Consider the following 14,634-nt stretch of genomic DNA (forward strand, 5'->3'; position numbering starts at 1 on the left):
GGTGCCTGGCGCAGCCTGTTCGGAATGTGCCAGGCTTTCTTAAGTTAACTTGATCCCAAGGAACACAGGGGGCTCACATTCCTGCCTTCCACAGGGACCTGTCTACTCCAGCCAATGTTTGGCTCGTTTATTTATATTGGGGACCACCGAGGGCTTTCCTGGTGGCTCAGATGGTAAAGAATCTGCCTGCAATGCAGGAAGTTTCCATCTCTGGGTCAGGAAGATCCCCTGGAGAGGGAAATGGCAACCCATGCCAGTATTCTTGCCTGGAAAATGCCGTGGACAGAGGAACCTGGCGGGCTACAGTTCATGGGATGGCAAAGAATCAGACACAGCTGAGCAACTAACACTTTCTATGTGCCAGGCTCTGCTGTGGGCTCCCCAGGAGGGTGATGGGCCTCTACCCCATGGTGATGGTGTTTTCTGAAAAGACTCATGTTGAAGTTTCCAAGGGAATGAGGGTGCGAACTGAAAGGGTCTGGACTTGTTGAGACTGGTCAGCCTTCCTCCCGCCAAAATATTACTTAAAATGCTTATGTTTCCAGTTTTGTTCTGGAATTTCTGTAACCTCATATGTTGGGCATCCAGATTTCCCTCATACCTTAGAGCTGAAAAAAAATCTTTTTAGTGAGTTTTGTATTGTATTAGTTCATATAGCCTGATTCTTTGCAGTTACAACTTAAGTGAATTTATATTCTCAAATCAGGTTTTTATATAGTCATACCCCATTAAGTGGGCTTCCCTGGTGACTCAGTGATAAAACATCCACCTGCCATGCAGAAGATGCAGAAGATGCAGGTTTGATCCCTGGGTCGAGAAGATCCCCTGGAGGAGGGAATGGCAACCCACTCCAGTATTCTTGCCTGGAGAATCCCATGGACAGAGGAGCTGTGTTGAGAATACACCCTGGTGGAAGCTAGGAGGCTGATGATTCTAATAAGCCAGGCAGGAGATAGGATGATTTGGATCAGGGTTGTGAAGATGGAGGTGGTGAGAAGTGGTCACCCCCTAGATATATTTAGAAGGTAGAGGGGCAGAATTTCCCGATGGGTTCAGTTACACGTGAGAGAATAAGAAATCGGATGGCTCCAAGATTTCTGGCCTGTGTCCTGGAAGGATGGAGTTCATTTTTATTGAAGTGAGGAAGATGGGAGATGAGTGGATTATGGGATGAACGTGGATTGTAGGATGAGCAGTTGTGGTCTGATCTGTTCAGGAAAGTTTGAGTTGCCCATTAGACTTCCAAGCAGAGAACGAATAGTTGCATACATCCAACCAGACTATGGTAAAAAAATCTGCCTGCAATGCAGGAATCCCAGGTTCGATCCCTGGGTTGGGAAGATCTCCTGGAGAAGGTAATGGCAACCCACTCCAGTATTCTGGCCTGGAGAATCCTGTGGACAGTGGAGCCTGGTGGGCTACAGTCTATGGAAGTGCAAAGAGCTGGATGCAGCTGGGCACGCAGACACACACAACCAGACCGTAGTCTCACAGAGATCCCGAGGAATAAGTGGCATTTAAAAAGGAATATATACTGTTGAAAGGGCTTTTAAGTTGAAGGGAAGAGTTCAGGAAAGACCTTCACTGCATCTGGAGGCTAAGTGATAATTTAAGAAGCTTTTTTAAAAGTCTGAGTAAGAGTTGATTGTGCTCTGATCTAGGGTGTTGGCAACAGAAATGGAAAGAAAAAGACACTGAATAAGAGGACCTGATAACTAATTGAACATAGGAAGAAGGGAGAGACAAATGTGAAAAATGGTTCTCTGATTTTAAATGTGAGTGACTGGAGGGCAAGTAACACTATTAACAGGAGGAAAAGCAGGTTTGGAGACAAAATTTTTGGCTATATCATGTAGCCAAATAACCATGTGTTTATAGTCATATGACTTACCACTTAACAAAATTCTTTCTAGATTCTGTTTCCATTGATCCTTTTACAGTGGAGATTCCTAGGGGACATCCGTGCAGAGATGTTTATTTAAAAAGCAGTTGGAATTGATGCAGAGAGACTGGTCCTAGGCTATGGATTTGGGAGTCACTGGCATAGAGATCGTTACTGAATTCCTGAGCTAGCTGGGCAAGTGTGTTATTAAAAAAGTGTGGTGATGGCAAAATCTTCGGGAAGGCAAATTTAGGGGCCCAAGAAAGAGATGCAAAGCTATTTAAATAAAAGGGGAGTCAGTTACAATGAAATAAAAGCAGAAGTGGTAGGAAGGAACATTTTGGGTACCCCACACTCAAAAGCTTCGTGTCTCTTCACTCCTCAGTATGAAGATCTGACCTCTCTTCCAGGAGGTCTGCCTCAGTTTCTCCTCCTCTGATGTGTGTATAGCACACACTCCTGGGCAACACAGTACCCTACTCAGAGTACCCTAGTTTGAGCTCTTTGAGACTTAACCCACATTACATCCTCATGGCAGCAGTCACACGTGGACAAAACAAAAGCTGCCTTAATACAAAAGAGGATTATAATAGAGATTCTATAGTAGCTGACTGTGGTCTTTGAGACCAAGCACAGCGCAGTGGCGGGCAGATCTTTATAGAACCCTTGAGAAGCAGCCGCAGCAGCACATGTCTTCATGGCATTGAACTTGAGGAGAAAATATCAGGTAATCTTTAAATAATTTAATAAGTACTCAGAAAAGGCAGCCAAACCTTAAAAGATTATCTCTGGGGGAGATAAGGACAGGTGATTCTAGGGACTAATAATTTTTTTTCTCTAATGTAATCTTTTTCTGTATCGACTCCCTGAAATAAGAACATCAGATTATTTTTTTCAGCCTGGTTCAGGATTCATTTAGCCACTCTGTGAAAGAATTCACATTTGACTGGAGTGCTAGGCTCTAGTTTCTGCTTTTTGGAAAAACACCATTTATCTCTAGTGCTATTTCTGTGATATTATCATGAAAGCATCTAGGTAGTGCCGCAGAATTGTAGATGGAATTTCCAAATATAAGCCCAACCTTCCAGTTTTAACCTTGAATCCGGTTCCATGAACCTTGGTTACCATGAGTATTTTTGTCGTAGGAGTAAGTCCATGAGTGATGTCAGCGCAGAGGATATTCAGAGCTTGCGTCAGCTACGTTACGAGGAGATGCAGAGAATCAAGTCCCAGTTAAAAGAACAGGACCAGAAATGGCAGGATGTGAGTATGCTGCTTATTGGGAGATGGGGAGGATGTGTTTGTTGGCCTCTTCTTTCTTCTCCAAGAAGATAGTCAGTATACTCAAGGGACAATTTTTCTTGCTGTGGCAGATTACAGTTCCGTAGAAAATATGAGCAACTCCCTTTAAAAAAAGTTTTAAACCCTTCTGCTCTATTTGTTGTATCTTAAAGGCCATTGTGAAACACAGAAGCTCTTTATCTTCTGATATTTTCTGTGGGTTCTAAAAAATGAGAAGCTGCTTCCTTGCAGTGTAGGTATCTTGTTTACTTGCGCTGATGGTTGCATCTGGGGTATGACTGTTAGTGATGCTCATGAAGGGGAAGACTTTGCTTAAGGTTTAGGGGGAGCAGGGGACCAGTACAGAGACTGGGGATCAACAGGGAGAGATCAAAGTGTTCTTAGAATTAATAGAGAAGGTTTGGGGAGAAATGTGAATGATAATTCAGTACTATTTTGGTTAAAAAAGCAGTTACCGAATGTGAATCAAAATAAGATGTTTTCACAGAGCTGATGTCTATTTGGATAAAGATTTAATCTTTAGTTTTGTCCCTGGCAGAAGAGAGCTGTGCCTTTTTTTAAAAGGGTCAATTGTTATAGGCCAAAGTAGTGTAGGACTTCCCTGGTAGCTCAGCTGGTAAAGAATCTGCCCGCAATACAGGAAACCTTGGTTCGATTCCTGGGTTGGGAACATCCCCCGGAGGAGGGCATGGCACTCCAGGATTCTGGCCTGAAGAATTCCATGGACAGAGGAGCCTGGTGGGCTGCAGTCCATGGGGTCACAAAAAGTCGGACACGATTGAGAGACTTTCACTTTCACTGACACCTATACACTGTATATATTTATGGGCTTCCCTGCTGGCGCTGGTGGTAAAGAACCTCCCTGCCAGTGCAGGAGACACGTCCCACTCCAGTTTTCTTGCCTGGAGAATCCCATGGTCAGAGGAGCCTGGCGGGCTACAGTCCATGGGGTCGCAGAGCTGGACACGACTGAGTGATTTTCACTTTCACAGTTCACTCTCAAAGGAGTCTAAGGGGCTTCCTAGGTGGTGCTAGTGGTAAAGAATCTGCCCGCCAATGCAGGAGCCACAGGAGACGCAAGAGATTGGGTTCAATCTCCCAAGTCGGGAAGATCCTGTGGAGTAAGAATTGGCACCCCACTCCAGTATTCTTTCCTGGAAAATTCTGTGGGTAGAAGAGCCCGGCAGGCTACAGTCCATGGGCCACAAAGAGTCAGACATGACTGAGAGACAGCACAGCACCCAGCAAAGGATCGTAAATAATTATGATAGATAAATTATATACAGCAGACCCAGAGAGGTCTGAGGACAACTCTGTGATAAGAGGGTTGAGTGGTAGCATGAACATAGGGTCACAGATAGTAAATCTTAATTTTCAAAGGAGTTAAATATTTAGTAACAAAGATGAAACCCTTGCTTTGGCCATGTTTCTAAATGCCACTTTTTCTTTTATTTGGGATCTCAATGTCATTGTCAAGAAACAGAAATTCAGTGTCAGTTTGCCAGAATGCATGGTGACTGGAGATGAAAGTGAGAGATACGGAGGGGTTATCCCTTAGGCTAAGTCAGGTGAAAATTCATGCTAGTTCTCCTACAGTCCTTCAGGACTGATGTGCACTGCTTTTTTCTTTCTGGAAATAGTTCATATTGATTTCAGGCTTTTTTTTTTTTTTTTTTTTTTAAGCAGGAATGGCCCTGCCTGCTCCCAAAGGGTGTAAACCAAACCTATTTTATGTGCCTGTGGTGGGTGGGGGGTGAGGTTTTCTTTTCTTTTCTTTTTTTTTTTTCAGTCTTGGACTTTGCAGAAGGCTAGCAGTTCTCGGCATGTGACTTCTCTGGGTGGTACCATCCAAACTGTCCTAACCCCCTGAATGTCAGAACCAGTTTAGGCCGCCAGGACTAATTTTAAAGATGAATCAGGTCGAGTGTCCCGGGGGTCACCCCCAGGATGTGTCCTGGATGGCTGTATGGAAAGAGATGTCCACTGCTTCCTGTGTGATCTTCCTTATTGCTCTGTCCTTATGGGGAGTTGAACTGCTTTGAAATCAAGTTCTTGAGCCTTTTTGTTCAATCGCTCAGTCATGTCTGACTCTTTGTGACCCCGTGGGTTGCAGCACGCCAGGCTTCCCTCTCCTTCAGTATCTCCTAGAGTTTGCTCGAACTCATGTCCATTGAGTCAGTGATGCCATCCACCCATCTCATCCTCTGTCTGGCTTCCCCGTTAAAGCCTTTCTACACGTGGCCCTCCCCTCCCAGGGTAGAATTGACCACTCGTTCCATACACCCCTGATTCTCTCATGCAGTCCTTCACATTCGTTGTTGAATTTGATCTGCCTGTCTATCTTTCCCCTCTAGACTGAGAGTTCCTCTAGAGGAAGCACATTTTATTCGTCTGTGTGTTTGTGGCCCCGTTGCCTCCAAGTAGGGACCGATCTCTCTATTTGTTCCATGTGTGTGTCTATACTTAGACATGTTACAGTCATGTTCTGTTCTAGTTTGACTAATGAAACATGTCATTTCATGTAAGAACCAGATGATTGGACTGAGATGAAAATAAATTTGAAACAGTTCCCGACCTTTCTGACCTGGCATCTCATTACAAGCGTTTAGCATTCTTTGTGAAATGTGCAGCAAGGCAGGCACTACCTGGGAAAACAAAAATGGGGTCTATCTTATTAGGTCAGGGCTTTTAGACAGACGCGTGAGATAAAGGCTCGGTACAGAAACGCCGGCTATAAAAAGCAAAATTAGGGCACCTTGGCATCAAGTTGGAGTGAATAGTTTTAGCGACGTAATGGGATCCTCTGGCGCGCACTCACTGCTGGAAAGGGTGTGTAGAAATTCAGGTGTGCCTGGGCTGACGTGATTTGCCTCTGTCAGGATCTTGCAAAATGGAAAGATCGTCGGAAAAGCTACACTTCGGATCTGCAGAAGAAAAAGGAGGAGAGAGAGGAGATTGAGAAGCAGGCCCTTGAGAAGTCGGAGAGAAGATCTAAGACGTTTAGCGAAATGCTGCAGGACAGGTAACGAGGCTGAATGCATCTCAGGATTGGGGAAACCAGTGTTAGATATTTTGTGTAAGTGTTGTGAACTGTACTTGTGCACCAATAGTAGACTGTCATCAGATATGCGTAAACCTTTGAGCGTTTTGCTCTGCAGTGAAAAAGCAAAGTACTGCTGTATGTAATAAGTAGTGATTTGAATTAATGAAAGAAAGGAGTACTTAAAAGTGGTATTCGTTGTTCCTTTTACATTGTATATTCACATGCAGAATTGGCTAGTGTTGGCTATCTTTGCAAAAATAAACAACTTTTTCCTCCTTTTAAAATTAATTTAGGAGTGAAATGGTCAAAAAAATGGCTCTCATTCTTAACTAAATTGTGTAAAATGTAACAGAGTTCTTTTTCATGTTGGCATGGTGCAATTAAAAATGTATTTTTAAAGGAAGACTATATAAACATCCCTGTGGGGGTTTATCTTTTGCATTGCAATATAACAGGATAAAGGTCCAATTAAACTTGCCTGTGGAGCAGTTGCTCTGTGAAACCTTGAAATATTTACAGGTCAGGGAGAAGGCAAATATGCTTTAAAGAGAATGTCAAAAAGGAAATGTGCTGTCAGGTGAACTTAAACAAAGCACCTTTGTGCCCTAGAAGACAATGGTAAACACAGTTTCATTCACTTGAATGCAACGCAGTTGGCTTGAGACATATTCCTTATTAAGTGATAGCCAAGAGACTGTTTCATCAACTTCTCTGAAAGTAGGAATAGTGACTTTTAATCTGCCATAACTGTCCATGCAAAATCTACCAAGCTGTATGAAATCATATACTAACTTGATCTTATTGAGAGTCTGAATCTTTTGTGGTCTTCAATTTTTACGAAACTATAGTAAATTGTATACAGGAACACTCTCAACCCTGTTAAGAAATCTGCATCTTTGGAGCGTTCAGATTGGCTGTCAGTTATCTTTCAAGTGTGTATGGAACTCTGAATAATCTCTTATTTAAAAATTTCTTATTTTCCTGTGAAAACCCTTTACAATTGCAAATCCTTCAGAGATTTTTTCTTAGCCTCTTTAAGGAAAAAAGAAAAAAAGTCAAGTTCTTAATCCTTCTTTGTGTGATGTTGAAAAATTCACATGTATTTATTATCATATTCTGTTTATTACATTATTATACCAAGTCAGCCATCTTTTTATTCCCATCCTTTTTTATGTTAATGACCAAAATAACATGTCTTTCCACCTCTGGGTGTCAAATGCATAATTTTGTGGTTATGGTGTTTCTTTCTGCTAAGGGAATCCCAAAATCAGATGTCTACAGTTGCATCGAGAAGGAGGCTATATTCTTTTGATGACGCATTGAATGAAGAAAAGCTTCCCCCTATGCTGCCTGTGTCAGAAGCCTATTCCCAGAGTGAGATAGTAGAAGAGAAAGGAATGACTTATCCGACAGAAATTCCTAAGCAGGATTCTACAACTTTTGCAAAAAGGGAGGCTACTGTCACAGCTGAAGTTCAGTTTCCTTCTAGAAGCCCCATGGAAGAACAGCGCCCAGCCTCTTTGTCTTCTCAGCATTCACTGAACACACAAATGGAGTCGACTCGAGTTTCAGCAACTCTCCCCAGAAGTTACCAGAAAAGCGATGCGGCCAGGTTAACATCTGTGGTCACACCGAGACCTTTTGGCTCTCAGTCAAGGGGAATCTCATCACTCCCGAGATCCTACACGGTAAACGTGTTCCTCATTCCCTTAATCTGTTCTCCAGCGTTAAACACTGGTGAATTTGTGCATAGGTTTCTATTAGAGATATTAGATATGTAAAGTATACTTAACTTGTATATAAAGCAATTGTATTTTTGTCTATTTAGATTCAGTAGACATTTAATGCTTAAAATACAGCAACAATGCAGAACTGATTAAATTTCAAATTCAGTGAAAGTAGAGCTGACACATTTTAAAAAATAAACTACATCCTAAGGCAGAACATTTACTTAAAAAGAATTTTTTTTTTAGCTTTTAGAATTTATTTTCATTGGAGGATAATTACAATATTGTGATGGTTTTTGCAATATGAATTGGCCAGAGTGTTCATGTGTCCCCCCATCCTGAACCCCACTCCCACCTCCTTCCCCACCCCATCCCTCGGGGTTGTCCCAGAGCACCGACTTTGATTGTCTTGCTTCATGCATCGAACTTGCCCTGGTCATCTGTTTTACATATGGTAATATGCGTGTTTCAATGCTATTTTCTCAAATCATCGCACCCTGGCCTTCTCCCTCAGAGTCCAAAAGTTTGTTCTTTATATCTGTCTCTTTTGCTGCCTTGCATGTAGAATCGTTGTTACTGTCTTCATTCTGTATGATAGGCTCCAGTTTCATCCGCCTGTGGCACATACACACAATGGAATATGACTCAGCTATAAAAAGGAATGCATTTGAGCATTGACTTTTTAGTGTCATATTTTCTCAGATGTATCTATTTTAAAGCACTGTGTGTGCCCGCAGTTGATTCCAATTCTTTGCGACCCCATGGACTGTAGCCCGTCCATGAAATTCTCCAGGCAAGATTACTGGAGCAGGTTGTCATTTCTTTCTCTAGGGGATCTTCCCAACCCCGAGTCTCTTGTACCCCCTGCGCTGGCAGGCAGATTCTTTCCCACTGCACCACCTGGCAAGCCCCATTGTAAAGTCTTAGGTTGTACTATATGAAATTGCCAGGAGTTAGTTCTTTTTGACCTATGAAACAGCAGTTTCATGCAGTTTAACCTAAATATTTTCAGGTGATGATGCCCAAATTTTCTATGTATCCTCATTTCCCTCTTCATTAGAACTTGATACCCTTGAATGTAGTTATTAAAATGTATCTCATGGTTCAAAAAATACATATTTTATTGGGATTTTAAAGAATATGGAATCATTTGCTCTGAGAATGAAGCAGTGTCATGTACTTGAAAGTGACTGTATTAATTTGAATTATGTAAAAGGAAGCAAGGCAGTCTTGAGCCCTTTGTATTCAAATTCCTTTTACCTCCACCTATGTAGAATCCTAAAAATCTAAGAGAAAAGATTTGATTAAAAAAATTCAAAGTGAGGAAAGCCTGCCTAAACTAACCATAAAAACCCATGACTATTATATTAAGTAAACACAGACATATTTGACAACATAAAAATTAAATTTATATGATAGATACCATTAATGTAGTCAAAAGACTGCATTTATATAGGCTCAGAAAAATATTAGTAAAATATATTTTATATATAGGTTTAATATCTCTAAGATTTAAAATGCTCCTACAAACTGATAAGGAAAAGATAAACAGTAGAAAAGCGAAAGTATAAATGAATGGCTAGTTCAAGGGAGAGGGACTTTGAATGGTTGGTTACATAAAGCACATAGAAGCATGTGTAGTCTTATTAGAGCAAGCATGAAGTGTACGGCTTTTTACCCATAAGATGGCAAAAATTTAAAACGTTCAAAATGTGTGGTGTTGACAAGGATGCAGAGACACTGACATTCTTACACGTTAATTTGGGAGTGCATTGCTACAGTTTTTAAAGATATATGTGCATGTGTGTGTGCATACAAAAGTTATATTTTATATTATACATATAAAATATTCTTTGGTTAAGTTTACTTTTGGGAATTTATGCTATAAAAATAAACATGCTGGTATGTGTAATATCTTGGGCACACTTTAAATGACATTGAAGCATAATCAAATGAATAAATTATAGATATCCATGGTGTGGAGTATTCAACTGAACTAGTTTAGGTTTCTGTCTGTTGACCTGGAGTAATGTAAATGAGCAAAGCATGTTTTAAAGGTCTGTTTATAATATAAACACTTCTGTAAAATCAACTGTTCCTCCCACTTCATATGTGCATATCTGTTAGTGTTAAAGAACATGTTCCAACCTTTTAGTAATAGCGATTTTGCTGTGGGAGGTATATGTTACTCTTGTTACTTTAAAATATTAATCTAATGTATATACTTTTAAAATAGAAATCTAACAGAATAGCAAGTTTACAATGATGTTTCCTCTTTAGATGGATGATTCTTGGAAGTATAATGGAGATATAGAAGGCATTAAGAGAACCCAGAGCAGTTCGATCACCATCTCTGTGCAAAGACCGGACACAAGCCAGCTTGCGTCTAGCTCATCCAGCGAAAGAGAGGCCGACGCGCCCAGAGAAAGTGTGATGCGGTTGCCCTCGCCTACACCCCCCTACTCATCTCTTTCCCAGGATCAGGCTGCCACTTCTAAAGACACATTGTCTTCAATATCTAGCCCTGATTTAACATCTGAGCTTGGAGAAGGGAGAAGCTCACCACAGGCAGAGGTCCCCAGATCACAGGTGAGTTTGGAGAGGCTTTTTAATAACCTACTGCTCAAAAACTTAAGGATTTAAGTTAGAAAACCCTGTTTCTCACCTCTGGACATGACAATCTGGGCTGATAATGTAGTAATTGCTATTGCATTTTATTTTTAACAGATCTTGGAGGAGGTAGATCTCTTCCAACTCTGTTGATGGATCCAGATGACCTTTATGCTATGGGTGGAAGGAGAGTTTTTGGACCAGTCTCCCTCTAGTTAGGCTGGGTTTGCTCCCTACTCCCCATTTCAGCAGCTATTGACTTGCACTGCTGGTGCTCATCAGTCCAGGTCCAGGTGCAAGGGTAACTCGGGGAGTTTTAGATGCAGGTCTAGTAGTTAAATGGGTAATAAAAGCCGCTTCTAGGGAAAGTGAACTTAACTACAAGGGGAAATTGATACACATGAGAGGGACTGGCCTGTAAGGACATTGCACTTCTTTTTTACCATATGAAAGGTGTGGTGGTGGTGGTTTAGTTGCTAAGTCGTGTCCGACTCTTGTAACCCCATGGAATGTAGCCTGCCAGGCTTCTCTGTCCATGGGATTCTCCAGGTAAGAATACTGGAGTGGTTTGCCATTTCCTTCTCCAGGGGATCTTCCCGACTCAGGGATTGAACCGGGGTCTCCTACACTGCAGGCAGATTCTTTACCAACTGAGTAACCAGGGAACTTAACCACAAGGAGAAATTGATACATATGAGAGGGACTGGCCTGTAAGGACATGGCACCTCTTTTTCTAACATATGAAAAGTGTAGTGACTTGCAATAGTAATTCATACTCTGGAAAGTCTAGAGTTTTGTACCACTCCTTGTCTTATAAGGGTAATATTGAGCCTTAGTTACAGTATGAAAATTGCATTCTTTAGCATTTGGAGTCCAAATAAAATGTATCATCAGAAGAAGAATGGGGGCATTTGTAGTTTTTTCCTACTTAAAATCTGATAGATAGCTTTAAGAGAATTACTAGGTAATGAATGTTCTTTTACTATGTTCTTGTCTGCATGTATGCTCAGTTGCTTCAGCCATGTCCAACTCTGTGAGATCCTGTGGAATGTAGCCTGCCAGGCTCCTCTGTCCATGGGACTCTCCAGGCAAGAAGACTGGAGTGGGTTGCCTCCTCCAGGGGATCTTCCCGACCCAGGAATCCAACCCAGGTCTCTTAAATCTCCTGCATTGATAGGCAGGTTCTTTACCACTAGCGTCACCTGGGAGGCCCTGTTGCTTGTCTAGAGAATCGAAAGAAACTTTTCTCTTTTGGAAAAAGCCTTCATTAAGCAATCTGATAGTTGTATGAACCCTTTAGTGTGGAGGTGCTTTTATGGCCCTGTGACTTGGTCTAGCCTTCTCTGGTACCTTACTAGAATGTATATTTTCCAAGGCACAACATCAAGTATATAGCTTGGCCTAAGTTATATTAATGAAATACCTTTGTGTAAAATATGATATAGTGTATTTTAGTATTATTCATTTTTATCAGTATAGCAAAGCTTTACAAGTTTGGAGTAAGCTTTTTCTCTTCATGATTATAAAAGACTCTGTGCTTGAGAAAATTTGGGAATGTAGGAAAATATACATAATAAAAATGGTTTGGTAATCCCATCATTCAGGGAGATTCTTTAACACTTAGGTATATCTCTTCCAATTTTTCTATCCATATTTATAAACGTATCTAAGCCAGTTTCTTCAGGTTGCTAAAAAAATCACTGGTTGTAAATTATGTTTTAACTTCCATTTTAAAGAACTGGGAATATGTAATTAGCATCATAAGTCTCAGTGGATGAGAAGAATAGCCTCTGTTACACTTGGGGATCATAAGGTGCCAGTGGATGAATAATGGAGAGCGAGCAAGGTGCCTTTTGTTTTATGGACTTGCCAGTTTGCCTTCCTCTTTTCAAACAGCAGATCCCACGGAGCAGCCTGATTACTGTCCTGTGTGCTTAGTGATGGCAACTCCCTCAGGGTGGCAGGGGACTAGCTGCCTCCGTGGATTAAGAAAAAGCCTGACTGTGGGTGTGTGTTCCAGTTCAGAGCAGTTCAGAGGAACCTGAGTTCCCGTGGCGTGGTTTCAGGTTTCATCATTAGTGCATTTATGCCTTTAGTCACCCAACTTGAAGTGGAATGCTACCAGGCAAAATTAGGCTTGAATTAATAAGTGGAGCAGTTGGAATTCTTGACCAAATGTCTATGTTATTTGATCACTTGCCTGTTCTGGAGATGCTTGATGTGTCCACTTCCACACTCTTGAGAAAAGTGACTTGTATAGCTTGTATAGCATTGCCCTGCTCTTATCACACAGAAGGTGCTTGCTGACCTGGGAAAAGGGTGGGGAATGCACAGAACAGACTAGGACCAGTATGGCAAGGGTGTATGCAACACGCCTGCAAATTATCCAATTCTAGGAGTTCAGAGTAGGGAAAAATAAAAAGTAGTGTCTGACTGAGCATTGAGATGTCTTTCTCTTTTAACTGAAGCGTAATTGATTTGCAGTATTCTATTGGTTTCAGGTGGACAACTTGGTAGCTTTGTAAAAGAGTGTTCTTCAGGTCTTCTTCCTTAACTACATGTGTGTGGGCGGTATCCTTTCCTGTCTTCCTACAGCATCTCTCTTGATGTTGTTACCCTTTTCTATCCTTGCTTCCGCTACCCTAGTTGCAGCCCTTTCCCTCATCAATGCAAATGCTTTGTAAATAGTCACAGATCTTTGTGCATCCTACCCAAGGCTGGCCCCAGATTAATTTGCATGATGCCAGGCTGGACTGGATAACTTCTCTGCTTCAAAGGCCCCAGTGGCATGCTGTGGCTCCTTCAGTGAATTTCAGAGCACTCAGGGGAACACTGCGGGTCCCTCATGACTGGTGCCAAATTCTCTCTGTAGCACTGGGACAGCTCATGTTTACTGAATGCTTGTCATGTCAGTAGGCTTGGCAGGGCATGATTTTATTGAATCCTCACAATGAACCTCTTATTGCTGTTTTGTCACTGTGGAAATGGAGACATGAAGTGGTCGTGATACTTCGTCACATCCACACAGGGTACTGAGTGATGGAGTCAGGATGTGAACTTAGGCCATGTGGCTCAAGGTTGCCTACACCACCCTGTGTTGTGAGAAAGAGAGGGGAAGTATCTGAAAGCTCCTCACGTGAGACTGCTTGACTTCTCTGAAACACACCATTTACTTTCATGAACACATCATGTGTATTTTTGTTCTTATTGTTGCCCTATTTTAAAATGTTCATTTTAACCATCTCTGTGTTTTGAAGTCTTCCTGTTCCTTCAAAGCCCAGAGGATTGGTTCCTTCGTGGGTCAAGGTGTCTGTTTCCTCTCCCTTGTTAGAACTGAATTTTTCACCCTTGAAAGTTTCATTCACTGAATTTTTTCTTGTCCATATATTTGTTTCTCCTTCAGTGGTATTCTTCCCTGGTGGCTCAGGCTGCCTGCAATGCAGGAGACCCAACCTGGGTAGGAAGATCCCCTGAAGAAGAGAATGGCTACTCCAGTATTCTTGGCTGGAGAATTCCATGGACAGAGGAGCCTGGTGGGCTACAGTCCATGGGGTCACAAAGAGTCAAGACATGACTAAGCAACTAACACTTTCATTGTTTTTACTTTTCGACTTTTACCCATAGTTGGCGTTTAAGGGTTTACTGACATGAATTGCATTCGAGACCTTGATGACTAGACTGAAGTATGAACTTGATCCAGCAAGTTGTTTAAGTCCTTATAAGTACTTTAATGTGGGAATTTTAGGATTAAGGGGTATTAAAGGAATGGGAGCAGTGTGATGTTCTAGAGAATTATTTTAAGGAGGTGAAATCTAAGGGCAGAGATGGGCTAGTAGCCTGACACAGAATTATGGTATGAAGGGAGTTCATAACATAAAGAGCAAAGACTTAATGAAGGAAGAGCATAATTGACCTCATTTAAAATCTGCTCAGGAATTTCTTTCTCATCTCCATTGCTGATCTGGAGTTTTATTTCGCTCTCTTTCCCTTTCTTCCCTACTTCTTTTATGGGAGTGCTGCTTTTTCCTTCTCCCTTGCCGATCCAGGCTAGCAGGGCGATTCTCAGGGGA

General features: G+C 41.7%; 1 protein-coding gene across 5 annotated transcripts in view; it reads left to right on the forward strand.

Annotated features, from left to right (window-relative positions):
* LMO7 (LIM domain 7) overlaps positions 1–14,634 on the forward strand; it is a 213,336-nt gene that overhangs the window by 167,320 nt on the left and 31,382 nt on the right. For all 5 annotated transcript variants that reach the window (XM_065902117.1, XM_065902118.1, XM_065902119.1 and 2 more), the window contains 4 exons: positions 3,028–3,145; positions 6,064–6,206; positions 7,483–7,915; positions 10,235–10,543. In XM_065902117.1, the coding sequence (XP_065758189.1) occupies positions 3,028–3,145; positions 6,064–6,206; positions 7,483–7,915; positions 10,235–10,543 (1,003 nt within the window). The remainder of the gene's footprint in view (positions 1–3,027; positions 3,146–6,063; positions 6,207–7,482; positions 7,916–10,234; positions 10,544–14,634) is intronic.

Source organism: Muntiacus reevesi, chromosome 11, assembly GCF_963930625.1.
Source record: "Muntiacus reevesi chromosome 11, mMunRee1.1, whole genome shotgun sequence".
NCBI classification, from domain to species: domain Eukaryota; kingdom Metazoa; phylum Chordata; class Mammalia; order Artiodactyla; family Cervidae; genus Muntiacus; species Muntiacus reevesi.